Source organism: Peromyscus leucopus, chromosome 9 (assembly GCF_004664715.2).
Source record: "Peromyscus leucopus breed LL Stock chromosome 9, UCI_PerLeu_2.1, whole genome shotgun sequence".
NCBI lineage: Eukaryota > Metazoa > Chordata > Mammalia > Rodentia > Cricetidae > Peromyscus > Peromyscus leucopus.
In genome coordinates, this window is record NC_051070.1 from 48,610,933 (window position 1) to 48,638,026 (window position 27,094).

At 45.2% G+C, this 27,094-nt stretch overlaps 1 protein-coding gene across 1 annotated transcript in view; it reads left to right on the plus strand.

The window, feature by feature from the left end:
* Positions 1–13,454: 13,454 nt before the first annotated feature.
* LOC114698805 (leucine-rich repeat and calponin homology domain-containing protein 1-like) overlaps positions 13,455–27,094 on the plus strand; it is a 54,542-nt gene continuing 40,902 nt past the window's right edge. The window contains exons 1-4 of the mRNA XM_028877659.2: positions 13,455–13,554; positions 16,815–16,904; positions 17,007–17,043; positions 26,643–26,696. Coding sequence (XP_028733492.2) covers positions 13,505–13,554; positions 16,815–16,904; positions 17,007–17,043; positions 26,643–26,696 — 231 coding nt within the window. The 5' untranslated portion in view covers positions 13,455–13,504. The remainder of the gene's footprint in view (positions 13,555–16,814; positions 16,905–17,006; positions 17,044–26,642; positions 26,697–27,094) is intronic.

A 27,094-nucleotide genomic window follows, 5' to 3' on the forward strand; every position in this document is an offset into this window, starting at 1 on the left:
GTGACGATAAAGCACGCAGGCACTGAGGGTCTGGGCAAGGTCATAGAAACCCAGACTGCCGGGGTGACACAATAGGAGGCAAAAGAGCAAGGAGCGCGCTCCCCTGCGGGGCTCTGATTTCTAGGAGAGTGCTGGTGCAAGGGCGTCGCTCGCGCCCGAGATTCTCAGAATTCCTGGCCCTACACTGGTGGGTGACTGCACTGGGCTGCTCCACCACAAGAGAATACCGCATGCATGCACAGGGCAACCTGCATGTCCCCGAGACTGAGGCTGTACTGGCGTGCAGAGCCAGCGAGCGGAGGAGGGCATTCGTGGCACGACATGCGGAGTCTCCGAAGCCGGCACCTTCTAGAAGGAGGAGTGCGCTGATTGCTCTGGGCTGGGGGTAGCACACGTGACCGGCGCCCGTACCATAGTGTGCAGCTCGGGTCGCGATCGTTGTTCACCGTTTGGGCGGCTGATTGTCCCGCGGTCGGTAGTGGTGCCTTCGACGCGCCGCCGCCCTCGGCAGCCGGGGGCCTTTCCGGACGGCTGCTCGCCGCTCGCGCTGCGGAAGGATCGTCACGGCACGCGCGCGCTCATCCCTGGTGCGCGTGAGGAGGGAGCGCGAGAAAGAGAGGGCCGCGCCATAAGCCGAGCCGCGGTATTTGGCTTCGGGCGGGGTGTCTGAGCGCTGCGCGGCGGCGCCTCCGGGCCCGTGCGGGTCTGTCCCTGCGGCCGCAGTATCCCTGAGCAGGGGTGGTGGTGCATGCGCAGACGCCCTGCCTCGCCGCCTCGCCCCGCCTCCGCGCCTGGCGCGCCGCCCGCTGCGCTCTGCTCCATAGAGTGGTAGCTGCTAGTTGCGAAGGGCTCGAAGATGGCGGGTTGGCAGGAGCAGCTGGATAAGCTGATTGTGCGATGGCTGCTGCGAGGAGGCGCCATTGTCGGCTATGCGAAGCCAAATCGTCGGGCGCGCAGCGGCCGGGGGCGTCTTTCCATGGCGATAGACGGTGAGGCCGGGGGCTGCGAGCCGGAGGTTGTGGCGGCGGCTCTGAGTGATGAAGGGACTGGCCGGAAGGAGGAGGGGGATGCGGTCGGGGAGTTGAGGAAGGGGTGCCGCCCGAGACGGCAAGGAAGGGGGGATGAGCCAGGGGCCCTGGATGTGGGCCGCTGAGACTGGGGGATGCTGCCCGAGGCCGCGCGGGGCGGGGCGGCCGGACTCTTAGCCCGGCGGCGCCCCGGCCCGGGTGGAGGAGGGGATGTCTCCCCGAGAGGCCTCGGGGCGTTCGGGGAGCCCCGTGGGCTGCAGTGCGGGTCCCCGGGTGTGGGCGGGGGCCCTGGGCGGCCGGCTGGCCCTGGCTCGGCGGTGCGCGCGGGCTGTGGGAGGCGGCGGTGGCAGGTCCCGGGAATTAATGGAGTGACTTTGCGTAGGCTTGCCGGTGCCCAGGCCTCCTGGGCTGGCGAGAAGGGTACGCGGACCACGTAGGTGGAATCGTGAATCTACTTCATCTGTGGCTCGATAGTTTTTTTTTTTCCTCCAAGATGGCGAACGCCATTGATTTCTCTTCTCACCTATAGAGATTCATCGATATACCGTTATCCCCAGTTACGCAAATAGCTCTAAAAAGAGGATGGTTTTAGGGTGATTAAAAGAAAAAAAAAAATCTATCTGGGAAGTCGCAGGAGGGGGTGACACTTCTCCAAGTCACTGCCTCTTCAGTGAGGGTAGTAAAAGAACTAATACCGATTTATGCTTCACGTTGCCTCATATCATGTGCCTTGATGGCTTTTGACTCGGTGCCATACATTTGGGGAATATTCGTCACTCACCTCCAGCACCTGCTTATTGTTATGCCTGATTTTACGCAGGCTCCTTAAAATGTTGACACCAGTACCAAGTACAAGACCATTCCCTTCATTTCTTAGCCCCACACTCCCACTCCCTCCCCATCACACAGTAAAATTCAAGTCTCATATCACAGGTACTCAGCATTTTACCTACTTACATGGTTTAACACGGTAGTGGAGATCCGGTCCTTGAAGGAGTGATTTGGACCCCCTGTCCAGTGGGGAGACTACAATTCCTATAGCGAATTGAGCATTGGTGATCAACTTTTTTTTCTGCAGTCTTGTCTTTGTGTGTGAGTTCCCGCTGTCTGGCTAAGAAGATTGCGGAGTGTGCTTGGAAAAGGCTGGGGCTGCTATGACTCTGCAGTTCTGATGGGGGCGACGCCTTCCTTCTTATTCATGGATGTTAGAATGCACGTTTTTCTCTTTCCGGTGCTGGTGGCTACCTCACTTCACCAGTGCCCCTCATTTTCTCTTATAATTTTCCTATCGCCCATGGCAGTGGTGCTGTAGACAGAATCCACCCTGCACTTGTCCAGAAAGAAAGCTGATGACTGAATGAAAGGGCAAGGCAAGCTGAGAGAAAAGACTAGTGTTTAGAAAAATAGGAGGGAAATACGAATTGGAAATGTCCGGCAGTCTGATGATTGAGCTTCATACTGCCAGGGGTACTTCAAGCCGCTCCAAGGAGAGAAGTGAGCAGGTTTATCTGGGGAGACTTTTACCCAACTTTAAATTTGTTGCAACATGACTAATGTGCTGAATATGAAAGGCAAGCTGTGGAAGAGCTTATAGCTGAATCTTTACAATTACATAAGCACTTAATCACCACCTGACTTGATATATGTTATAAATAACTCGTTTTCAGTTTGTACCTAGTGTCAACTGCAACTATTTAGGGAGACTCTTTGTTATGGTTGGTATACGCTAGCTTTTAGTTAGCAGGCCTCACTGTTAATTGCAAAGCAAACTAATTAATGTGTAAAGCGTGTAATCATGTAGGAATAGGCAATAACAGAAAATGCTAACTTGATTTTTACATCAACACAGTTTGTTGTATCAAACTCTGAAAGGAATTAACTGCATTTTTTTTTCTTTGTTTGGGGTGGAGGCCAGCCAGTAGAAATAGATATGATTGTAGGAAAAGACCGGGAAGGTTTCTTTACCAACGGTTTGACTCTTGTGTGCAAAGAAGTGTGTTCAGTGATCAGAGATAGTCTATACGTTGATGGTGACTGCACGATGGATATTCGGACAAAGAGTCAAGTGGGGGCCACATACAAATTTGCTGTTGGAGAGCTGGTAGAGGTAAGCAAGCTATATTTAATTTGTTGTGTGTGTGTGTGTGTGTGTGTGTGGTGTGGTTGTGTGCGTGCGCGCCAATAGTGCTGCGTGTCTGTACTAGTTGCATGCCATATTACAACTTGAGTTTCTTTAATGGTATAATTAAGAATCGGTTCATGATGTCTGTTGAAGGTGGTTTTGGGGAACTGCTGAGCACTGAAGGGAGGTACTGCTTTCTGTCTGTCTACTGGACAGTTGTCGCACACTCAGGCTCACTTCTTCTACCCTGACTTACTCTAATGATCAATGTCAGCTCTCAGCTTCGCTTTAGTAAACTTCAACATGAAAGTTGCTTCTTAAACAGTCCAGTGTGTCATAACTGTGGTCTGTTGGTGGCTAAACTGTTCAAGTCCCCTGATTATTTTGTCTCTAATGAGTCTTTACTTGTTGGTGTTTCCTTTCATGTTTGCTTAGATTTGAAATCAATTTACTGCTCACCATCAAAAAAAAAAAAATCACATTGGTTCATTCTTTTGCCAGGGAACATTTCTGAAGAAAAGAGATAGTTAAATGAGGTTTTAGACTACTTTGTCCATTACTGAGGTTTCTTCAAAGATTTCAATTTGAAAGTAGGAAACTACATGTAGTTCACATATTTGGTCCACAAACTATGGTACCAACCCCAGACTCGATATAAAATGTTCTGGTCAGCCTGGTATAAGGAACTTTTGAAATTGAAGTTTACTCTGACATCTCACTGGACACATAAATGCATTTAAATGTATTAATTGTATAACTGCCTCATTTGGCAAAGTTGGCACATAGAACAGCTTATACAGATACTAATGAGCCTACAGTGAGTTATTAATTTAATGCTGGGTTTTACACCTCGCTGTGGGCATCTGATTCAGGTGTGATTTGTGCTTATGGGTTTCTGTAAAACAAGATGACTTTAAACCAGACAAATCTTAAGTTTTAGCTGCTTCCAGGTATAAAGATGCATATGTTGTTGTTTTTTGTTGCTTTTGATTTGTTTTTTGTTTAATGTATCAGCTGAAGGCTGAAGAGATGGCTCAGTGGTTAATAGCAATGACCTGTCTTCTGTAGGCTGGGGTCTTATCCCTGCCCACAGCAGCTCACAACTGTCTATAACTACTGTCTCAGGGTTCTGATGCCTCTTTCTGGCCTCCAAAGACACCAGACACACACAGTATATAGACCTGCATATCAAAAAACCAACTATATCATTTTTTTAAAAAAGCATCAACACCACATATAAAGCCAAGATGACATTTGTATTCCATAGAACACTGCTGACATCTAGTGGCAGTGAGAACAAGACTTGACACGCACTTGTACATATATCTGAGGATAGACCTCTGTATGTACATTACAGAATTAGGTGCTAGAAATAGTAAACAAGCTTTATGATGTCTTGTACTGGAAAATATACTAGCAAAGTTCACAGTTTTCTGTTTTGACGGATTAGAGGCTGATTTTTAAAAGTCACCAACATTTCCATGTTTTCTTTCACTTCTTAGGTTGGACGAACTGATATTTATTTTGTTTGTTTGGAAACAAGGTCTTCCTACAATAGCCTAGGCTGGCCTGGAACTCTGGCCTGGGATTGTGGATGAATACCACCCCATCTGACTCTTAGATTTAGATGATTACTTATTTTAAATAATTTTTAATGATTTATTGTATTCTTATTTTATGTGCATTGGTGTTTTGCCTGCATATATGTCTGTGTCAGGTTCCCTAGAATGGAGTTACAGACAGTTGTGAGCTGGTATTGTGGTGCTGGGAATTGAACCCGGGTCCTCTGGAAGAGCAGCCAGTGCTCTTAACCACTGAACCCTCTCTCCAGCACCATAGATTTAGAGTTTTAAATTTAGAACTCGAGGATGGCATTAAACGTAGAGACCACGATGGGAACCATACATGACCCCCAAATACAAGTGAACACTTGCATACAAATATATAACTGTCACTGTATTCATTCATAAAAACCTTACAACAATGTGCAGTCATGGGGGTCATGTTTGAGACAAATTTTTCGAGTACAATAATCTGTCACTAGTAATGTCCCCAAGCCCTGACATGGGCATTTTTCGGGCTTCCCATTGAAAGGATGCCCTGCTTTCTCCTGTCTAGTCTTCTGTCAGTCCTCTGTGCTGTCCCTCTGTCTGTGCTCTCTCTGCTGGGACAAATGACTTCTACCCCAACATGCTCTTGCTTCTGGAGGGCCTTTCTGGGATTTCCTATTGTTGGCAGGATTCGGGGCTATGTCTAGTTGTGTCCCACGCTTTCTTAAGATGATTGGTTGCTTAAGGACAGAAGTCATTTAACCCCAAATGTGCATGCAGGTACATACCTAAGTGTCATGATGCTTTCTATGGAACAGCTGGTCAATACATTTTGTTGAACTTAGAATTTGAAATAATTAGCCATGTACTGCCGAGAGCATAAAAACTTTTTTTTTTAAATAATTTTCTCGAGTTTTTTAAAACATGAGAAGACATTTCCTTTCTTTCGTAGGGAGCTAAACCATGAAGCAGCCTTGTCTGCTAATACTCAGTTGGGGTCTTGTTTTTTTGTATTTCTTCTTCTCCCACATTGAATTTTACATTCTACGGGGAAGGTAAAGTGGGATGGGGGTGTGTGTGAAAGCAGTTGTTTGTGTGTTCAAGGACTTGTGTTTTCTCTTCTGTCCTTGACGTCACGTTTTCTTCTTCTTCTGTGTTTCCTGACAGGAGAATTTCAGCCAAAGCCTTCCCTTTTGGGTGACAGCAACAGCCCAGGACAAGAAAGAGACCAGTTTGTTGATGGAGCAGATGCTCTCCACTCGGAATTTATGAACTATATTAGGCAAGATTTTGCGGCTCAGTTCATTTTCCTTTGCATGGCAACCTTAGATTTCAGGTTCAGAGATTTCAGTCCAACTTCCCAGTCTCGCTTACTGTTTGCTCCCAAAGTCTTCAGCCCATCTTCTCAAAGCTCACCTTATCTGTGTCTGACATTGGGAGCTGGCCCAACCATGCTTGTCTCTGGACTGTCTGCTTATATTTCTTTTCTTTTTCCTTTCCTTTCCTTTCTTTTTTTTCCCCTTCTTTTTCTGGTTCAGGAATTGCTCAGCTCCCTCTTCCTCACTGGGCCTCACAAGTTAGCAGGTTTCCCAGAATGACCATGCTCACTTGCAAAAGCTCAACATCATTTCATTTCCCTCAACATGTGTTAGGTGAATACTTCTTAGGTGAGAGCCCAGGCTGAGCGTAACATCCTTAGAACTAGAAATGTCCCGGCTCTTCAGATTTTTGAATGTTCACATTAAACATTACAAAATGAGGATCCATAATCCAAAAATCTGAAATCCAAAATGCTCCAGAAGTAGAAGCTCAAAAGGTATAAGTTTGATGGCCAGCAAGACGCTTTGTATGGATGTCGGGAGAAGAATGGGAGGCAGTTCTCTCCCTCCACTAAGTGGATCCCAGGGATTGAACTCAAATCATCAGGCTTGGCGGCAGGCACCTTGACTACTGAGCCATCCTGCAGCACCTCATCTGTGTTTTCTGATGATCAGTTTGCTGCTTTGACCTGGCCTGACTGATATTTTTGGGCATTAACTCCAAGGAGGAAGACCAGCTGAACTTTATTTTATTCTGTTTAAGACACTAATGTGCTGTAGCCTTCCTCTGCCCTTGAGATGGAAATAATTGGACAAGTCCATAACTGACCCCACTTCGTTTGTGCAGTGTGACAGTCTAAGACCAGTGGTTCTCAACCTTCCTAACACTGCGACCCTCTAATACAGTTCTTCATGTTGTGGTGACCCCCCAACCATAAAGTTATTTTTGTTGCTACTTCATAACTGGAATTTTGCTACTGTTAGGAATCATAAGGTAAATATCTGTGTTTTCTGATGGTCTTAGGCAGCCCCTGTGAAAGAGTCATTAGACTCTAAGTGGGTTGAGACCCAAAGGTAGAGAGCCACTGGTCTAAAAACAGTTACATAGACACAAAAGAGTTTGTACAGTAGCCTAGCTCTTTGCCTTCAGATCTTACCCTCTCTTCTGTCTCCATCCACATTGCTTTAGCTGAGCTCGTCATGTCTCACTGTGATAGTTACAGGTGCCCCCTCAGTTCCTCTGTGAGTGAGTGAGTGTGTGTGTGTGTGTGTGTGTGTGTGTCCACCCACGTGCATGCCTGTAACATACATTCGCACCTTTTGTCTTCTGCCACCAGCTGTTTTTTTTAGAGCACAAATCTGATTCCATTCCTCTCAGGTCCCTCCCACAAGGTTCTTCACATTTGACCCTTGTCGGTCTGCTCTGTGGGACAGTGAGAGAGTCATGAGAACATGGGAAAATGATTTTGTCTTCCCTTCCTCAAGAGTTTCCCTTCAGACTCTAAAGATAGAACACTTGAAAGATGTGTTTGGAAGAGTCAGACTCGAATTCATGTTCCAAAGGAAATCAAAGTAATTAGTAAAGCATACTGACCTCTGGATTCAGAGAGTTCCAGGAGCCAAGGACCTTGGAAATGGCTGCTGTAGGGGGGTGGATCCCATGGACAGATACTCAAGGAGCAAGCATGTGTTAGGGTCGACTCTATTTTGTAGCCTTATACCTGAGGACCAGTGAGTGTGCTGTACTGCCCAGCACATTGACCATCAAAAAGCTCTGTATTTTATATAATCCTTTCTTATTTCCGAATTGGTATCTTGTGCTTTTGTTATTCTGGTTGGTTTTTATCACTCGTAATAGTATATTTTTATGAAACCACCATGCATATTAAATTATCTAATACCAAGCCAGTCTGCTTAGAGAAAATACCAGCTTTCGATTTCTGATTTCTGAGCCTTTGGTTACATTTTTTGTCAGTCAATACAAACCTTTGTTTTATGTATGTCTCTTTTTAGAGTCAGATACAAGGTTACAAAATTAATGGTGGAGATAGGTTTTGAGAAATGTGTCGTTATAGAATTCCATCACTTTGCACATGGCAGCCTCAGATGGCTACGGCATCATTAGCAACATAACCTTGTGTATGACTGCCTGCTATTGGTTTATTAGTACTGAATTCACCAACACAGTCACGGTCATGCATACCTGAATAAAACTTTTCAAACTTGTCTTTTCTGAATGAGGTCCTTTGTAGTTGTCTTAGGAAGATTAGACGGCATCTCAGCATTATATTTGGGGCCCATTTTGAACTGTGAAATCATTGTTTAAAAAGGCATGAAAATGTGCAGTAAGTGAACCAACAGTAATGCTTGTTCAGTTTACAGTATGAGAATTAGAGCCAGAAGGCAGAGTGCTCCTCATCCTGCCTCACCTGGAGTCCTGTCGATTGCTGTGTGTGTGTGTGTGTGTGTGTGTGTGTGTGTGTGTGTGTGTGTGTGTGTGTTACTCAGAAGTACCCTGAGCACTGCTTTGGAGACTGCAGGTAAACTTTTGTTGAGTGGGCCAGTTCTTGAACGCTGCCTAATTTGAAAAAAAAAAAAAAAAAAAAAACAAAAAAAACTCGGCATGCTAATGTCAGTCTGTTCTGTGTTCTGAAGAAAAGCTACATGTTTTGGTAACTTTTCATTTTGAAGCTGAAAATGAGAAGGAAACCAGTTCCACTAGTTGAAACCTAGAAGAACTGGAGCACGTTGCTTTGGATGTGACATCTGGGAGTTGTTTTCATGGATTTCACTGTCATTTGCAGGGTGACACATGTGTTGATTGTTAAACTGTGAAAGTACAATCAATACAGTAAACGTCTGAGTGGTTTTTGAAACATCCTTCTCCGGGGAGGTCTGGTCCTAAAGACACACCAGAGCCAATGATGATGTGCCCTATTTCCCACAGTCTGATGTTCTTTCCCTAATAGGGAAATGTACCCACTCCAGGGTGGCTCCCTCCCTGCCAGTGTTGGCCCAGCCAGGACGTTTTCCTTGTCTGAGGAGAAAATCCGAGGAAACACATGGAGGGCCCACAGTGGACACAGCTTTCCCAGAATTCACTCCTGCTGCAGCGTCTCTGGAGAACTTTGGTGTGGGAGGCTCAGGGAAAACATTTGAGTGACCTTTGAATTTGGTTCACATGAAACTATTGGATTCAGTGTACTCAGGTAGACTTGATGGTTTTTTTTTTTAATCTTTAATTTTCTAAGTTTTTTTTTTTTTTTTGAGACCAGGTTTCTCTGTGTAACAGCTCTGGCTGTCCTGGAACCCACTTTGTAGACCAGTCTGGCTTCGAACTCACAGAGATCCGCCTGCCTTTGCCTCTCTGAGTGCTGGGATTAAAGGCGTGTGCTGCCATCTCTTGGCTAATTTTTTAAGTTTCAATTGTGGTAAAATACATACAAAAATAAAATCTTTTATCTGTAAAATTTTTTTGAGACAGGGTTTTGGTAGGGTAGCTCAGGCTGACCTTGAACTCACGATCCGTCTTCCTTACTTGACTTCCAAATGCTGAGGTGCAAGTGTATACTACCTGTACACCACCCCAAAAGATTCTCCTAGCCACATTTCGGTTGCACAGTGCAGTTTGTGTTAAGTACATATTTTTTTTTAAAGAAATCTATTTATTTATTCATTATGTATATAGTATTCTGTCTGCATGTGTACCTACAGGCCAGAAGAGAGTGCCAGGTCTCATTACAGATGGTTGTGAGCCACCTTGTGGTTGCTGGGAATTGAACTCAGGACCTCTGGAAGAACAGTCAGTGCTCTTAACTGCTGAGCCATCTCTCCAGCCCCATACATACATATTGTTACACTGTTCTGTGACCTCCAAAACCCTTCGAACTGAGACTCTGTACCTATTAAATTGTCCCATTCTGCTCCTCTCCCTGCTAATCACTGCTTTACTTTTCCATCCTCAATGAATTTGGTCTTATTCATAGACTTATATAAGTCGTTTTTTCATCAGACTTGCCAAGTATAGCAAGTGTGCAGAATCGGCTCAGAGTGTTTGTCTGATGTGTGTGTGATTTACTCATATAACTGCTAATTGGGTTTTTTTTCTAATCAGATAACATAGTAAGATTAAAGAATAGTACACGAAAATTCTAATAGAAATCTCTAAATTAAGTTGCGTGGTTTAGAAAGAAGTGACACTGCATTTGGTGGTTTGAACGTTTGTGTTGAGCTCTTTGTGAATTCCTGTAACAAATTTTCGAGGTATCGAGCGCTGAGTAGGACATGGTAGGTGATAGTGAGAACCTACACGCTACTTTCAGTAAATAGAAAGCCCCAGCAATATCTCTCAGATGCTCGTGTGCATACTGCCCCTCCTGTCAGAAAACCAGACAGCATAAATGACACTGAGAGAATGAACGCACGCCTTCTTGCGCCAGATCAGGAGAAGGATGCCTCCTGGCCAACCTGCGAAGGGACCTCCGCTTGAGTGCCTCAGGCGTTATTCGGCTCCACTCCCCCTGGGCCATTCAATACGGGTCACTAATAGGGCCCTCTTAGTGTTCTGAATCGGAAAACACTAGCTTGCAAGCTTGAATAATTTTGTCTAGCTGCACAAACTAGAGAGAAATTAGGGATCGGTGGCTAGATTTTCTTCGAAGCAGCCTCCAATGCCACACGTTGGTTCTCCCCGTTCTTCCTCTGTATTGTATCTTGGTTGTGTCCCTGGCGCTGCAAGCAGTTCTTCCTCTGAGTCTTTGTTCTCATGTACTGGACATATTTCTTCGCTACACTGCGTTCATTGTGTGAAAAATGTAAGCCACTTTTACTGGTGAGAAGAACTCGAGAGGAACAACGTGAGGTTGCTAAAAGGTAGCCTATGCATGATGCACTAGTCGTTGAACGCCTTGAATAATTAGTGGCATTACTCTTACAACGACCGATCTCAGGTTGAATGTGTATGTGTCCTCGCGCGCATAATTGGCTTCGTGCGTGCTAGCCACTGTCCTCGTCTGGTGTGCCGTGGGCTAGGTCGTGATAGCGTCTGAGTTAGACGGTTCTTGTTGCGTACTGCACTGCGGCCTACTCTTCCCTGTATTAATTCTGTACTCTCCATCTCTCTGCTTCACCCTTTCTCCTTCGGCGGTCTCTCTCTTCTCGCATTCTTGCTTCGATGTAATGATATATATATTCTGACCTATAATAGCATAGGAGAGCTTAGAGATAGTCTTTGTGGCTCTTTGTGCTCTTCTGCTACTAAATCAAGTAAGTCTCTCGCATATCTTATTTTGTTTTTTTGTGCTGCGTATATTGTTAAACTTAGAGAAAGGTAATTCGCCAGAGACATCCGATATATTTACAAAATTCTGCCATTTGTTTATGTGGTTTATTTAGTCATTTGATGTGTTGTGGTAAGTGCATGCATGTAGTATTGCAGGTGCATGCACCTGAAGCAGATTTACCAAGACGCAAGGCATCAAAGATCACACTCTCACTCTGTCACCCATTCCATTTTAATGTGAAAGAAAAGAGAGCTCTCTCACTGAAACTAAACCCTCCAGCAGTCCGTGTGTGTATTTATTGCTGTAGTCGGCTGCAGTCATGGCCCTCTTGAGATGTCAAGCTGTGTTGGGGGCGTAATATATATAATACTGGTCCCTCAACCTGCATCCCTGCTTCACCTTACCTTTTTCTTAGCGCCGCGATCAGATAAAGACTGACGTACAGTTTGTTTCTTTCTTTTTCTCCATAATATGTACATGTGTGGTTGCTCTAGGTTCTCGCACCAGAACGTCATTCAGTGGGCGTTTTTTATGGTTCAGTGATATGTTGTGATCACTTGTGGCTTTTTATCTTGTGTTTCTTTCTGCCTTTGGACTAGTTTTGTTACACTGTTTTTTTTGCCATTGGTGGTTGCTCCCATGTGGGATGTCTGTGCTGGGTGTCCGTCCGTGGACTGGCTTGCCGTTTGTGGTGCTCCGGGTGCCTGGTTGCCCCAGGTCCTTCATGGGAGCGCCCGTGTCCCTTCCATCGTTTGCGTCCTGTCTCCCCGCCCTTGGAATCACTTTTTGCACAAGCTTCTGCTTCTCTCCGCCTGGTTGCTGGTCTCTCTGTCATAACCTGGCCTATTTAGCAAATTCTGCGGGTGCCATGGCCGTGAAGTTTTACTTTCACTCACGCCCCACAGCTCCTCTTTTCGTCGTTCCTATCGCCTGTTTGTCTGCCAACTCTTCGTCCAGCTGATGACATTGCCGCCACACGGTGCATGCTTTCATCTCCCACAGGCTCCAGAAGGCTCACATTTGCTCCTGCGGCAATCTTGTACCCTGCCAATGCTCTTTTTCGCTTCTACTGTTATCGATTATAAACGGGGCGCAGCTACGTGTCCTTTGCCCGACGACATGCGCCTCTCGGACGTCGCTTCTTGGTCCTATCGCATACGGGTCGCTGTTTAGTTGGTAGGTCTTTTGGCTTTCTGTGGTCCGGGTACTATCTCTACCAAGGGCGACTCTCAGCCGTTCCCTAGTACTTTGTCGGTGACCTTTTATTGTCCTTCCAGGCACTGGTGCTCTGTTATGCATGCCCCTATACATGTTCTCTGCTAAGTGGATTCATCCGCCCCTGTCTGTGCCGCATATAAGGTCACATGTGAGCATCCCAGTTTCTCCCTGCGGACTTCCCTCTTTTCACTCTGTCCACGCCGCTTCCTTGTTGATTCCTTCTGAGAGCCAAGGCAGCTGACTTCCTGTCGCAGCCTGCTCCGACCGAGAGCAAGGTTCGAAACTGTGGATAGACAGGTCACGCAGGCCGAGACGTAGGCCCCCATCGCATCTTTATGCATCATTTTCAGTTTTCCCCTCTTTTTGCACCCTGGATCTCCAGTACGGCTCCTGTCCGAGTTTTCGTCAGAAGATCAGGCTGTCTTATATCGGCAGGTCGGCTTAGCTAAGGTGTCGTTCGGGCTAGTGTGGTCTCTTAAGCTTTTAAGTTGCATTTTCGCGGCTTCAGAATCCGGACTGGCGAAATCGCTATTCCCACTGCAGCCGATATCTCCCAGACACACCCTGCAGTCTCCCCTTCGCCAATAGCTGGGTGGCACCAGAGTTGACGCTCACGAAGTGGATTCAATCTGGCTTCGCTCAGGGGACGTGACCTTCCGGGCCATCTTACAAACAGAAGCATCGCGGCCAGTGTGGGCGACTCACCACCTTGTCTCTCAAAGCTGAATGGCGCAATAAGAGCAAAAGTGGAGGCTGGGATGTTTGAGTTGGACTGGGCTTTCTCTGCCAGGGAACTCTCCATCTCATAGACCAACTGCGGATACTGACATGTCTTCTTCAGTATTGAGTTTGAAATTATTTTTTTTTCGGCGGTTGATGGGGTTTTGCAAGGAGGTGCTTGAGATGTGTTAGTGGTCTTCTGCACTCATGCTTGGTTTTGTGTTGCAGACTAGGTTCATCCAAAGATCAGGATTTGGATATAGCGATGATTGAGCAGCTGAGGGAAGCAGAGGATTTGCTTCAGGATCCCAACGGGTATGCCCTTCTGTCCCCAGCCCTGGTCTTGTGTTGTAAATGAAGCCTGCTAAGTTACTGAGGAATGGCTTCCTTTCTGAACTATTTATACCCAATTTGGTCTTGATGTGAGCAGGAACAAAGTGTAGTCATTTAATTGCCTATTCCCCAAGACCCAGAAGTAAAAGAGTCCCATTTTTACAGTGATTGAGATAAGTTCCAGCCTTCTCAGTCTTTAATGATTGTCCTTACCTCTCACCACATTCCTATGGGATGCTTGGTATCATTTACAGAAAATGGAAATATGACGAAGTACAAAAACATAGGCAAATTCTGCTAAAAATGGAAATTAAAACTTCTATGTATTTCTGGTAGTGCCAGATATGACAGCCAGCCAATATATTTCTAGAAGATTGGGGTTGATTTGGGTTGTAGATTCCTTTTTAAATTTGATTTGGACTCTGTCAGGAACATATTCTCTCTCTCTCTCTCTCTCTCTCTCTCTCTCTCTCTCTCTCTCTCTCTCTCTCTCTTCCTTAGATAATGTAATTTCCCCAGACAAAGCTCCTTTCAGTCCAGCAGTATCCAAAGTGAGGCACTAACTACATGACCACTGCAGCAGTGGACCTGAACCCATCTCAGACCACGAGTCCTGGGAATGTGAGGATGATGGGGTCATACTGTGCACATGGCTACTACACACACATCACTTTTAGCTGGAATTTATAAATAAGGAGGTTTGTGAGTCCAGGCAGAAACTTGCACACCGTCATGTGTCCCTGAAAGAATAGTGGCCTGTCCATTTGTGTATGACTGGAAATCTTTAGCAATCGATCGAAAACCATCTAAAGTTAAATTACACTTACTATGGATGTGTAAGGGAGGGAATGAGAGTGGGTGCGAGTGAGCAAGCTAGCACACTCCACAGCGTGTGTCTAGAGATTGTAGGACAACTCTAACAATCTGCCTTCTCCTACCACCACGAGGGCCTCGGGATTGAACTTGGGTCAGACTTGGCACGAGCACCTTTCCCCAATGAACCATCTTGCTGGCCTTTGAAAAGCATTTTCACCCCAGAGACATGAATTGATTTGAGATGTGAGCCTGTGTGCATGCGTGCATGTGTGCATGTCCAAAGAATTAGGATGTAGCATGGCTGGTGCCATCGGCACGCTTTGAGTCAGTCTCCTGGAAACTGGTTTTGACATCTGAATCCCATGTTTTCATCTGTGAGATGGATCTACAAAGTAGAGTACTCACCTGCCTCTTAGGCTTGTAAGGATTTGCAATGGTACATAAACAGTTGTAATGAAACTAATTTGGTAAGACATCCCCAAAGTCACCTTGGTAGTTTGTAAGCAACGTTTAGAAATATGTGGACCTTTCAAATGGCTTGTGAGAATTTACCTTAAGGAACCAAGGGAGAGGAACTATTGTTTTGTTTGGTGAGGGATGGATATTTTTAACAGCAATATTTAGACAAAAAGGAAACGAACCATTTGGGGGGACTTTAAATATATCTTATGGCCATTGATAAAATAGAATGTCATATGGTCCATGACATTTTTGTTAGGTTACTATTGATGCTGAAATGATCCTTATTTAATACTAACTTCTAGAAAGTTTAATCTAAAAATGCATAGTTTGAGTTCAGTTATAAATACAGAGTTAGGTTCCAGTTGCAAAAGAGACTTGAACAAATCTAGAAGGAAACTTATTAAAATGGATGTTTTGCTGTGGCTCCTTCAAAGCTGCCCTGTGTTTTATTACTCAGTAGAGTTCTCAGCGGTCAGTTCTGAATTTGGTGGCTTACACGTGGACAGTGAGATGAGGAGGGCAGAGGATCCGTCTGGGGTTGGGAAAGACTTGAACTCTTGCTGTCGTATCATCTGGTGAAGAGAATGCAGTGGGAGGGCGTGGCCAGCTGAGGAGTGAGGTGCTGGCTTCAGTTGAGCATGTGCCGAGCAGTTCTGAAGATGGAACTCCACATGGCACTGTAGGGCTGAGAACTGGGGTTCAGGAGGTGCTGTGTAAGGGGGTGAGGGGCAGAGGGCAGGAACAAGGAAGGGAGGAAATGGAAACCAGAGTGGAAGAACTGACATCATAGAGAGAGGTCTCCAGTTCTCTATGTTTAATGTCTTTTAAATCTTGTTTCATTCTATTGGTAAACTTTTTGTTTTGTTTTGTTTTGTTTTTTACAAAGTCTGACTGGTTAGTGGGTGATTCCCGAGGCAACAGAAAAAGAAAAAGCAGGTCCCAGTCTTGTGGAGATAGCTGGGTCCTGCTGTGTGGGTCAGGACCCAGTCATAAGACAGAGCAACTAGGTGGAAAGGTTCTGCCTTTGGGCCTCAGTTTCCTCCTCTGTTGGAAAATAGGTTGAGTTAGGAGTCTCTCGACTACTGGTTCTCAACCTGTGGGTCATGACCCTTTCAGGGGGGGGCCTAACGACCCTACACAGGGTCGCCTAAGACCATCTGCATACCAGATATTTACATTACAATTCACAGCAGTAGCAAAATGACTGTTATGGGGTAGTAATGAAAATAATGTTCTGATTGGGGGTCACCACACCGTGAGGAACTGTATTAAAAGGTCACAGCATCAGGAAGGTTGAGAACCCTGAGTTAGACAGACTCCTGGCAGCTCTGGAGTACATGAGACAAGACAAGCGTCTGGGCATGCTGCGTGTGCAGAATGGCAGATGAGTAACATAGGAGAATACCCCGACAGGTTTCAGAGATAACCCGACTGGTGTCTTTGTCAAGGCCATGGTTGAAGCCATTTTATGTTTGGACGCTTTCTTTTCCACTGTGTTGGTTACTTCATATCTTTGTTCTTATTTTAAAATAATTGAAATAAATTTGACAAGCTTGATTTTTATTGTACTCTTCTTGTGAGCCAGTCAGTGGGTTTGTAATTTTTAAGTGTAGCAGTCTAAATCAGAGAGACTTTGCAGTCAAAACTAGATGTCATCAATACTGCCATGTTTAATACTTCAGCAACTTCATTTTTACATCTGCAAATGTGGGAAGTCCTAGATAAATTCAGTTATATATGACTCTTGAAAATCATGACTTTATCAGAAATTACTGTGCTATTTTGTACATAAGTTATACATAAGGAGTGCAAATAGCTGATAGGAAACTATGTTGGGACAGCAACATGTGTTTGGAAAACTTTTCTCTTAATCCTGAAGACAAGCTTTGCTTGTCAGTTAAGTGTTTAAAGTGCATGGGGCCAGTAGAGTTTACTGGAAGTTTAATGATTTCTCTCCTCTTTAGCCTGAGCACCGACATTACAGAGAGAAGTATTTTGAACCTGTACCCCATGGGCTCAGTAGAAGCCTTAGAATTACCTGACCCTACACTCAAGTACGTTCACCTTTAATAATTAAGTATATTTTCTGTTTTTACAATGATGCATATGTATTTCAAAATCCACTTTGTCTCTTTTTCCTTCCCGTCTTCCTACAGTGGTCAGCCGCAGCTGGAGACGTCTCCAGAGTGTGAGGTAAGGACAGAGCTTGGCATTGCCTTGTGGGAGGACAGTAGCGGCATTTGTTGATGACACGATTTGACCCGTTTCCTGCTCTTACTCTCTAGTTCTGTTGATCCGCTGTCCCTCACCTTCCCTGAAAGATGAGAGTTGGCTGATTCTGTTAGATTCTCTACGTTTATTTGCCAAGATAGACTCACTGGGTCAGGCAGTGGTCACTAAGATGCATAGGAAGCCTCTGCTGGGTTAGAAATGAAAGGGAGGCCCATGGGGTGCAGACATAAGAGCCGAGAAAAAAGTCCAGCCAAACGAAGGACCTCGAGGACGTGATCAAATGAACTGAGGATGTCTGGGAAGATGAAAAGAGTACTACATAGGGAGTTGGGACATAGATGGCCAAGCAAACATAACGACCTGCGTTCAGACCCTCAGCACCTCTGTGAAAAACCAGCCGTGGCAGCCTATGCCTGTAATCTCACTGCTATAAGATGGAGACAGGGGTGTCTCTGGGGATCACTGGTTAGCCAGCCTAGCTGGATTGGTAAAGCCACAGGTTCAACTAGAGCAGTGGTTCTCAACCTTCCCAATACTGTGACCCCTTAATACAGTTCCCCATGTTGTGGTGACCCCCAACCATAAAATTATTTTTGTTGCTACTTCATAGCTATTATTTTTCTACTGTTATAAATTATAATGTGTAGAGACCACAGAGGTTTCCTAGGGTCTGAGAATCTGAGCTTGCTTTACCCAGCAGGGCTGCATAAGGGGATAGTTTGACCAAGGCTTGGTTACCAGGTGTTTGAAGGGTCTGCACTTGGCTGTGCTATATGCTTTGATCTAGCAGGGGGAGGTCTTTTGCCCTGCCCCTGGACATTGTTATAGAAAGCTCTTTTGAAGAGACAGAAGGGCTGGTGGGTTTTGATCCAGGTCCTCCTGTGTTTCTGTCTGTCTCCTCTCCACTATTTTGCTATCTAAAAGTTTCTTATTCCTCTCTCCTCCTCATAGGAACCCTTTAAAAGGTGGGAGCTGGCTCCCGCAATAATGTAAATATCTGATGTGCAGGCTATCTGATATGTGACCCTGTGAAAGGGTCATTTGACTCCAAAGGGGTGGCAACCCACAGGTTGAGACACACAGAGCTAGAATTCCTACTCAGAAAATAAGGTGGTGAACAATTGAGAAAGACTCCAGATGTTGACGCCTGGCTTCCACATTTATGTGCACATAGGTGCATACACAGATACAAAAGAATACTAAAATGAGAAGGTGGTGGGAATATTTGGGGACAGGATTAGATAGAGTTACATGGAAAGAAATTTGGGTGGCCATGGAGAAAACATTTTTGACATAAGACTAGCAATGATCCTAGAGAAAGCTTATCCCAGTTGTGGAAAGATAGGTTTAAGCTAGTAGTTTGGGAGCACAGACTGTTTTTCTATTGCTGTGAGAAAACACCATGATCAGGGCATATAAAAGAAAATGTTTAATTTGGGGCCCCAGAGGTGTAGAGTCTATGACCATCATGGCAGGGACCATGATAGCAGGCAGGCAGGTGTGGTGTTAGAGCAGTAGCTGAGAGCCAGAGACAGACAGACAGAGAAGAGGGAGTGAAGGGAGAGAGAGAGAGACAGACAGACAGACACCACTAGCTGGCAATGGCATAGGCTTTTGAAACCCCAAAGCCTGCTTCTACTGACATGCCTCCTCCAACCAGGCCACACCTCCTAATCCTTGCCGAACAGTTTCATCAACTGGGACTAAGCATTCAAGTCTGTGAGCCCATGGGAGCCATTTTTCATTGAAACCATTGTGTTTTACTCCTTGGGCCCCATTGGCTTGTGGCCGTAGCATAATGCAAAATGCATTTAATGCAGCTTCAAAAGTCACCCCGGTCTTTTACAGTTTGAGCAGTTTTAAAGTCTCTTCTGAGACCCAAGGCAATCTTTCAGTTGTAACCCCTTTAAAATGAAAGAAGGAAATTGCATAGTCTCCATACACAATGGCACAGAATATACATTACCATTCCGAAAGGGAGGAATGGGGTCAGTGTGAAGAAAGTGGATCAAAGAGAAAGAACAAATAACAAACTCAGCAGGGCCAACTGTAGGTCCTGTAATTCCATGTCTGATGTCAAAGCGCTTAGAAGGCTCTGCCCTTCAGCTTCGTTGACTGTAGCACACTTGCTCTCTTGGGTTGGTTCCATTCCCTTCCCCGTGTGCAGATCTTTCTGGCGTACATCCCCATGGTTTCGGCACCTCCAACATCCTGGGGGTCTCCAACACAATCTGGGCTTCCTTTCATAGCTTCATGCAGTGGCCTTTTAGGGCTTCCATACAGGGACATCCCTGCCCTACACTTGACCTCAGAAATTCTTTTTAATCATAGAACCTCAACCTTCCTAATGCTGCGAACCTTTAGCAACAGTTTCTCATGTTGTGGTGACCCCCCGACCATAAAATTATTTCATTTCTACTTCATAAGTGTAATTTTGCTGCTATTTTGAATTGTAATATAGCTATCTGATATACAGGATATCTAATACGTGACCCCTAATGGGGTTCCAACCTGCAGGTTGAGAACCACTGTCATAGAGGAGGATTCCACAACCCCTTTACTCCTGGATTTCATGACTCTAAACCAGACCACATGGCTGACGCTGCCCAATTCAGCTGCCCTCTTTGGATGGAGCCTGACTCCCTCCTTGAATTACAATTACATAAGCCTTTGATTTGTTGCTTTTTTTAGGACCAGAAAAATTTCTGGGCCCTTTTCCAGACGTTGCAGACTAGCTGGGTGGGGTCTTGCCCTGAGGGCATTTACTCCCTTTGCTCCATTTGGCATCAAGTATCTCTTTATCTCCTTCAGCGCAAACCTGGGCTCCAACATTAAATTTCCTGGTGTTCTTTTTCTTCTCAGACTGTACATTTTGAATTTCTTTTTGTCCTGCTTGGTACTTTTCATTGTAGAGCTGCATATGAGTTATTACTGATAATACACAATTGAATAAATATAAGTTGTCTTCAGATATCCTCTGCCAAAGAAATTAGTCCCAAACTTTTTAATTTAGTTTCAGGCAGATTCTTAGGATAGGGGCAAAAAGCAGCCACATTATTTGCCAAAATATCCCAAGAATGGTCTCTGGCCCAGTTGCCAATCCTGTTCTTCTCTGGGACCACCTGTGCTTGGTCTCCATAGTGCCATCGCTCTAAGCATTACTGGCTTCCAAGCTCCTACTGCGATAGCCCTGTTAAACCATCCTCAACAGCATCCAACTGCTTTCCTAGGGCAGAGTCCCAAAGTCTTCCACATTCCTCTGGAAAACATCACGGTCTAGTCTGTCACAGCATTAGCTTACTCCCTGGTATGAACTTCTGCTATTCTTCTATTGCTATTACAAAACATTGTAACCAAGGCAACTCACAAAAGAAAATGTTTCATTCAGGGCTCATGGTTCCAGAGGGTTAAAGTCATTGACCGTCCTGGTGGGGAATATGGCAGCAGGTAGGCACGCATGGTACTGGAGCAGTAGCTGAGAGCTCACAACTTAGGTTCACAAGGAGACAGAAGGAGCTAACTGGTGGGAATGGTGTGGACTTCTAAAACCTCAAAGCCTGCTTCCAGAGACATACCTCCCCCCATGAGGCCACACCTCTTAATCCTCGCTAAACAGTTCCATCACCTGGGATCAAGAATTTGAATATATGAGCCTGTGGCGGCCATTCTCACTCAAACTACCACAGAGCCTACTACACTCTGTTCCACTCTTCCTAGTGAGTGGGTTTAAGATGGCCACTTGAAATACTGAGATTCCCTACAAGCCAGTATATGTCCTGGAGCTGCCTGCACATGTCCTATGAAGTAATAAAGCAATTTCACACTCAACATGTCTGTGCAAAAGAAACAAGGAAAAAAGAAATGTAGAGGCAAGAGCCGGGTTTGCAGAGAGTGTGGTTACATCGTTAGAGCAGGGACTAGTGTTTACCTTACCTAGCTGCCCTGTCTCTGAATTGCTAACTCTGTGCAACTTAATTAACCTCTCTAAACTTTACTTTTATATTTGGTAAATTTCAGTCTGATAATAGCTATTGTACAGCTCAAATGAGATGATTCAGAAGAAATCTCACAGTAGCGGGCACGTAAATGCTGTTATCCTCCTGCTCAGTTATTGTTATCGGTGTGGTCTTCAGACAGAATCACGGTGCCACCTTTGCAAATGAATCGGATTGAACATCAGGGGACTTTTATTTGCAGGTGGCCCTGTGCTGGTTTCTTATGCTCTCTGTTTGAGAATGAGTAGACTCACTTTTTTAAAGATTTGTTTTTATGTGTATGAGTGTTTTGCTCATATGTATGCACCACATACATGCCTGGTGCTCATAGAGATCAGAAGAGGGCGTCACATCCCTGGAACTGGAGTTATAGATGGTTGTAAGTTGCCATATGTGTCCTGGGAGTCAAACCCCGGGCCTTTGAAAGAAGAAGTGCTCTTAACCCCTGAACTGTCTCTCTAGCCCTTCCCTATAGATTCACTCCCCGCCCCCTTGGTTTTTTAAGACAGTGTTTCTCTGTGTAGTTTTGGTTCCTGTCCTGGATCTTTCTCTGTAGACCATGCTGGCCTCGAACTCACAGAGATCCGCCCCGCTCTGCCTCCCGAGTGCTGGGATTAAAGGCGTACGCCACTGCCACCCAGTTTAGACTCACTTTTTCAAAAAGTTTCATATTTAGAAATACTTTTAACTTCAAAAAGATTATAAAAATAAATTACAGGTTCTATAAAAGTTATAAAACTATAATTTTCCACTTATGGGATAAATATTGTTAGTATGCAAATCCAAGATGTTACAGAGCTTGAAACTCTTTTTAGCACTACCAGGACACTACAGATTTAAAATTCTGCTCTTGATCTCATAAGAAAGTTCAAAGTTACAACACGGGTGTGCTTGAAGTACAGAATAAAATCCCCTCAGACCATGTGTATAAGGCATACATGAAATGAAAACCAACTGTTTAGATTAGAGCCCTGTTTCCAAGCTCCTCTTATGGATTTGCAAATAATTGAAACCCAAGACTTTTGAAGTGCAAACACTTCCAATCAATCTCTTGCCTTTTGGACAGAGAGATTCAACCTGATGTTTTCCCATATCTGTTGTATTATTTGGAATCTCTCCTTTTTTCTCTACATCTATAGTTCTTTGGAATAGCTAAGAGCATGGACATCACTCTCCTTTCTCCCTAGCATTTCAGTGTTACGTGGTGTACAAACAGGGATTCTTCTGCAGACGAATTTCCGTCTTCCATGTCAGAAGTGTATGCTGATTAGCCTTTTTTCTGTCCTCAGCCCTCCAGATCCCAGATATAACAGTTGATTTAAAATAGTTCTCTGAGCATTCCTGACCCTTTGATGTGTACTTCAGTCAGTGTCAGGCTTTGTGTTTGGTTGCCAAATCTCTCTGGTCTCTTTATAGTCTTCTTTGCTTTGCCATGTTTCTGAGAATGATAATTCTACGACATTGAAATCGTAGAGAATACAGACCTTTTCTTTTTTGGTGTTTTGAAAGAAGATCTCATGTAGCCCGGGGTGTTCTAGAACTCTTGATAGTTCAGAAGATAACCTTGAGCTTGTAATCATCCTACTCCTACCTCCCAAACCCTGGAATTATAGACATGTGCCACCATAGCTCCTGCTAGGCCTTTCTTTTGTAGATAGGGTCTGATATATCCCAAGCCGGCCTCAAACTCACTGTGTAGGCAGATGGTGATCTTGAACTTCAGTCCGTTCTGCCTCCACCTCTGGAGTGTTGGGATTACAGGTGTGCACCACCACGTCCAGTTTATGTAGTGCTGGGGATTGAACCCAGGGCCTTGTGCACGCTAGGCCAGTCCTCTACCAACTGAGCCACATTCCCAGAACATTCCCTTTCTAGTGGAATGTTCTTCCTTTGGTGTTTGTCTGACATTTCCTCATGATTGCACTGCTACCTTCTCATTTTGGGTATCGCCTAGGTGCTGTCCTGTGCTCTTCCCAGGCCATCGGGTTGGGGGGCTTGCCCCGTCCTTCTCGTTCCCATGGCTTGTTGTAATTCAGACATTCGGTTGTTACCTAACTCCATTTCATCACTGTATTAGGATTATTTCGTTTCCCCCCTGTGACCGATGAAAAGTCTGTGAAGAGATACTTCCGCTCCCTGTGACTCCTGCTGCGTGACTTCAGGGTGAAGAGGGCACAAGTCTGCTAGACAAAGAAATAGCTTCACTGCATCTCCAGGGCACAATTCCAACACTGTGTCCCTATTCAAAAATACTTCTTCCTGATGCAGGGGGGGAAAGGAGGCTTTCCTGGGTGCCAGGCCATGTGCTTCCTATTTCATGTGCCTTATCAACACAGGTTCTTCTTGCCTTACAATGGGTGTCTGTTCCCAATAAACTATTGCTAAGTTAACAGCAACATTAACTTGAAAATGCATTTAAGCTATCTACTCTGGTAAGCACTGTTGCCTAGCCTACTGCTAACGGGGTCAGAGAACTTACATTAGCTTGCAGTGAGGCAAAATCCTTTAATGTAATGCCCACTTTATAATAAAACCTGAAGGTATTTATTGAGCACTCTACTGAAAGCATTCAGCAGATTGCGTGGTAGCATGCACCTGTAACATCAGCACTCAGGAGGCAGAGTCAGGAGGGTCAGGAGTTCAATGGTAGCCTTGCTTGAGGCAGGCCCGGGCTGTGTGAAACCCTCTCTCTCAAACAAACAAACAAGCAAGCAAGCAAACAAACAAACACACACCAAAATGGTGGTGGTTGGATTGGTGCATTTTTACACGAGAGTAAAGCAGAAATTTTCATGGAGTCAGGACTTCCTCCTTCCATCTCTTCCATAAGTTTTCTCTGGGTCCTACTGTGTGTCACCTCAGAAACGTCAAAGGCCACAAAGGGCCTACTCTTAGCAGTGTATATTCCAGGTGACTATTAGGAAATGCAGGCGTTGGCATTACCCATTCATGGATGCAGGACCCTGAAACTCCAGGTTGAGCGACTGGCTGGGTCGGTTACCATGGTAATGGGTGGGCCCAGCTGTTTCTGCACACTGGGTTGCCTCTTTGTATTCAGTCTTCTTACACTCCAAACTTCGGCAAGGCCTGATCAAACCTTTCCTTAAAAGCTTGTCTTGGCGGAAGGCAAGAAGCCCAGCACTCTAAGGAGTTCATGAGCGTTGCTTCCAGGAAATGGTGAAAGCGTTTGGAAAGGATAGACGAGGATGGATGTGTACTAAATATAGACTGAGCCTGGTGCCTGATTTTGTCTTGTGTCTGATTGTCATTTGGCGTCCCTGCACAGAGCCAGGTGCTGAAGTCTGTTATCATCCAAGCAGTAGCCGCACATTCTCCTCCAGGGTGAACTAACTCTAGCCAGTGTAGCGGGAGTCTTAACAGTTCTTATTAATAAAATCAAACCTGAGGCCAGGTATTGGGGTGAACACTGGAAGATCAGAGAGACAGAACAGGCCACAGCTAACCTCACCTGGCCAACTTCTCAGCTGGTCCCGTTTCCTCAGACTGGAAGCTTCTGTGTCCTCATCCCAATGGCTCACAGCTGAACTGTACTGCTCAAAACCTAAAAGCTTAACCAGCCAAATATGCTTCTAGTTTCTGGTCCTCATGCCTTGTATATCTTTGTTTTCTACCACCACTCCCTGGGATTAAAGGCGTGAGTCACCATGCTTGGCTGTATCCTTGAACACATGGATTTCTGCCTCTGGAATGCGAGGATTAAAGGCGTGTGCTACCACTGCCTATCCTAAGTATCTAGTGGCTTTTCTGTTCTCTAACCCAGATAAGTTTACTAGGGTACACAATATTTTGGGGAACACAATACCACAAGCCAGGCTAAGGCAGGCCCAGACTACTGTCATACCTTGACACAGAAGTGCACCTGTCTGGCTGTGGATGGTAGTGCATACCTATAATTCTGACACTGCAGCCGGAGGCTTCCAAGTTCAAGGTGAGCCTGGACTACACAGTGAGACCCTGTCTCGAAGCCAAACTTAGTTGTCTCTAAGATTGCCAGAGCTTCCAGGGGTCAGGGATTCTGAACCCGCTCTGTTCGGCATACAGTGCTCTTGGCTAATTTAGCATGCTGTATGTTTTCCTTTGCATCAGTGAGTAGCCGTGTCTAGCATAAGGCATCCCTGTCTTCCTTCTCAAAACAGCTTTGGGTGTATGACAGGCAGGTCTCTGTGACTTCCAGAAGGAAAGGGTGAACAGCTGGTGTGATGTGAAAAGCAAGTCATGAGATGAAGAAAACGGAAGTTAAATGTGGCTTCTGGAGGCCACTCTCCTGATTCTGAGGTCTCACTTGTTACTCGGTTACATGTCTACACCCCTTTCACCAGACCATCAGTTTGCCAACATTTGTTGCCCACACATGCTGCGTGTGGCTTCTTTGGCTATGGAGGTCTAGAGTATGAGGCCTGTGAGGTAGCAGAATTGTTGAGTGAATGAAAGATCAGGTGTTGATGTTGAAAATATTCCAAGAATACGGTGTGGCTTGCCATCCCGAGTCTGTTTCCTGTGTTCTTTGGAAAGGAAGGAAAAGGATTTGTGGCCACTTTGGATATGGGCCCGGAGTGAGGGTGGCCTGGAGGATTGAGTGCAGTGTGTAACGATGCTGAGAGGTGAGGCAAGGCTTGTAGAGGGGTCTGCCTCCACTCAGGCGATCTTCCCTAAACGTCCTTTAGAAGACTGGCCACATGCAATTGGGTAGCGTGGGCGTCCATGCAGTGAGAAAACACCTTGCCTGCTTGTGTAGAAATAGGATTGAAGAGAGGAAGGTTTTGGGGGGAACAGCAGGGAAACCTGGAAGCAGTCACTTAAAGAGTAAGCATGATACCACTTGTTGGCTGTTCTAACAGAGACCCTTAATTGGATAGGGACGTGAATAGCATCTTACTCTAAATGTGTTTTTCTCTTGGGTTCACATAAATTAGGGATATTTTTTAATAGCAGTCCAACAGAATGGGCATCTTGGATTTATGCTTTTGTGGTGGCATGCATGAAGGTGTTATTACCTATCCCTAAACGTATTTATTAGTGATCATGAGTAAGTCATGCTTGGTTCCTTAGCATTTCTCCTAATCAGTGATTGTCACAGCAAACTGATACTAAACTGGTCATGGGAATGAGGTTTTTCAAGGTTACTTGGGGTGCAGGCATGTGTACTTACTGAAAGCTCCCAATGCGCTTCTGTATATTTTGGAACAACTGGCTTGGACCATTTCTAAAAACCCATAATTAAAACGGAGAAGGGAGCCAGCAGGCATTTGGCAACCCTGCCAAGTAAGATGTCTTCACAGGTACTTGGGAAGGGTCCCTCTGTGGGGATCTCTTATCTCAATCTGTGCTATCCTCCTGGTACTTTTTTTTTTCTTCTACGAATACAGCTGTGTAGTTTTAGAAAATAGAAGTATGGCCTTCTCCGCTATTTAACATGTGGATTAATTGAGCATTTGCGATGGTGTGCTTCTGGGGTCAGGGCTCTGATGGAAATGAGAAAGATGCAGTCCTTGCCTCCTCTTTCTCACAGTCGGGTGGAACTTACACAATTGTCTCTTCCTTAAGGTGCAGAATGACTTAATGCTACAGAGTAATGGGAGCCAGTATTCTCCAAATGAGGTAAGATTCCCGAAGATTAATGGAAGCCGAGGCGTTCCGTGAAGACGGAACTGAGTTATCTTTCACAGAAATGGATCGTCTATAACACTGGGATGAATGAGTTAATGGAAGGCCTCTGGGGTCTTTCATTAGTTGTCACTCACTGTCACAGATTCGCTTGGCTCCGTGTATAATTAAAAATTAATTTTATGAGAAATAGTTTTTGAAAACTAGGTATGGGGATGTCTTTATAGAAAACGGCAGAAAAAAGATCACTCAGATCGATGGCATTGTCGTTACCTGTGATGGTTCAGCATGCAGCTTCTGTGTGGGTGAGCGGTCTGCTCAGCGTTAACTGTTTCATCTCTCTGTGTCAGAGAGGCTTCACTAGGTGTACCCTTTGGGATGCCTGCACACAC